At 39.3% G+C, this 1,974-nt stretch overlaps 1 protein-coding gene across 2 annotated transcripts in view; it reads left to right on the forward strand.

The window, feature by feature from the left end:
- shisa7b (shisa family member 7) overlaps positions 1-1,974 on the forward strand; it is a gene marked incomplete at its 3' end in the record, with an annotated part of 45,662 nt that overhangs the window by 36,294 nt on the left and 7,394 nt on the right. For both annotated transcript variants that reach the window (XM_014024847.1, XM_014024848.1), the window contains 1 exon segment: positions 1,213-1,446. In XM_014024847.1, coding sequence (XP_013880301.1) covers positions 1,213-1,446 — 234 coding nt within the window.

Here is a 1,974-nt window from a genome sequence, read left to right on the forward strand (position 1 = left end):
AAAAAAAAAAAAAAAAAAGAAAGTAACAATTTTAATCAGTTTATACCTGTGTTGGTTCTGTAATTTTCTTTTCCTCCAGCCTTCATCGTGATCAGTTTGTGCTTTAAAACCATACAGTCTCAGAGCTGGCATTGCTTTTTCCTACTGTGTGTGCGTGCGTGTGTGTCTGTGTGTGCGTGCGTGTAACGAGTGTCGTGCAGAAGTCGATGTGGTTTGTGTTCCCCGGGTGGCACTTAACAGAGACATCATTGGCCATTACTGCCCATTACTGTCAATGGTCAATGACCAGTATATGTCCTGCAGTTATCTTAACAAGATCGCAGCCCATAACCRTTCCCGCCCTGAATGGACTCAGCACTGATAGTGTCTCTGTGTCGACAACAGGAAACAACAGCAAATGGCCCCAATTAYATCATCTTTAATTGTCGCTTTGTGATTTGAACTCTAACAGCCGCTGGTGACGTTCAGCGGTTGAGCTTCTCTTTGTTTTTCTTTTGTAAATTCTTCTCCTCAGGAGGATAATTGTAAGTAATAAGGAGCATTTTTATGATTTGATGTGTAATATAAACTGTTATTTAATTATATTGGAGCTACAACCCCAATTTAAAATAAAAGCATTGAGGTTGTCTCCTGCACGTTGGGCCATTTAACGTGCTGTTTTGTTTGCTGTTTGGAGCTCGTGGCTCTTATGATGTAACTAATTTTCACTACATGTTTTCAAAACAAACATTCTTCCCCTGTATTGCAAATCTTACATAAGAAAAATCATTTTTATGTGTATTGATCAATGTGCTGCTTTTGCACTTTGCGTAAATGTGATTGTGTGTGTTTGTGCAGCGACGACTCCTGAAGCTATGCGTGTATTTCTCTGTATTTACATGTGGCTGGTATGTTGGTGTTGGAGCCTTGGATGAACAGCACACAGTTGTATTTATAGATGGTCGCCATGGAGCTCAGAGACACTTCTTGTGTTCGCTGATAGTTGACCAGCTTGAAGGCTCTACCCTCGTTCAGTCTTTTTCTTTCTTTTTCTTCTATTAGTTTATCAACTTCTTTCCCATCATTTATTTAAATTATATCTTCCTTTTTKTGTTTTCCTTTATTTCCCCTCTTTTTTCCTAAATCTGCAACTTTCTCTTATTTTTTATCATGTACCTTCACTCACTTTTTTCTCTTTCTGCTTCCCGTCCGTCTCTTTCTGTCTCTCGCCAGAGCGTGGGACTCGTATGAACAACACCCCCCAGTTATCATCTGGGCCCACCCTGATTTCTGGCAGTGGTAAAGGTGTCGGAGGGATTGGCAGCGGCATCATGGGAGGGAGCATGAGATACAACAGCAGCCACCCGTCTTTCTCCCACTCCTTCCACAACCTGGCCCAGCTGCCGCCGTCCTACGAGGCCGTCATGAAACCAGAGCTCAACCGCTACAGCTCCCTGAAGAAGCTGGGTGAGCCATGGGGACGGGGAGGGGTGTAGGAAGCAGCTGGCTAAGCAGGCAAAAGGAAAAGGGGAGGAGCTAAGAAATGTATAAGAATGACTAAAATCTTACAGGTGACACATAGGTTAACATTTGGCTTCATTWAAAGTTCAGGCCTGCTATTTGCATTATTTTCTTTATCCAAACTCTTAAAAAGATAAAGAAGAATTTAATGATTTTTACTAAATTTTTTTCCACAAAAGTAAGTTTACCACTGTGTTGCATCATTTCTTCATTTCTACATTCTGTAGGTACGGAGGACCAAAACTGACATAATTAGACATAAAAACAGAAATATATAAATGGACCAATAAACAAATGGATACACTTAAAATRCACCAATTAGATTTAAAAAACAACTTTACCCCATGTTTTATAATTTAATTGAAAATCACAGGCATTTTTCTAGCTTAGTTCCAATAAATTTAAGAACATAATTTATATTTCACTATTTAAAAAAAGTATACATTTTTGTTTATCCTTTTACTCGTACATACA

This window comes from Austrofundulus limnaeus, unplaced genomic scaffold (genome assembly GCF_001266775.1).
Source record: "Austrofundulus limnaeus strain Quisiro unplaced genomic scaffold, Austrofundulus_limnaeus-1.0 Scaffold442, whole genome shotgun sequence".
NCBI lineage: Eukaryota > Metazoa > Chordata > Actinopteri > Cyprinodontiformes > Rivulidae > Austrofundulus > Austrofundulus limnaeus.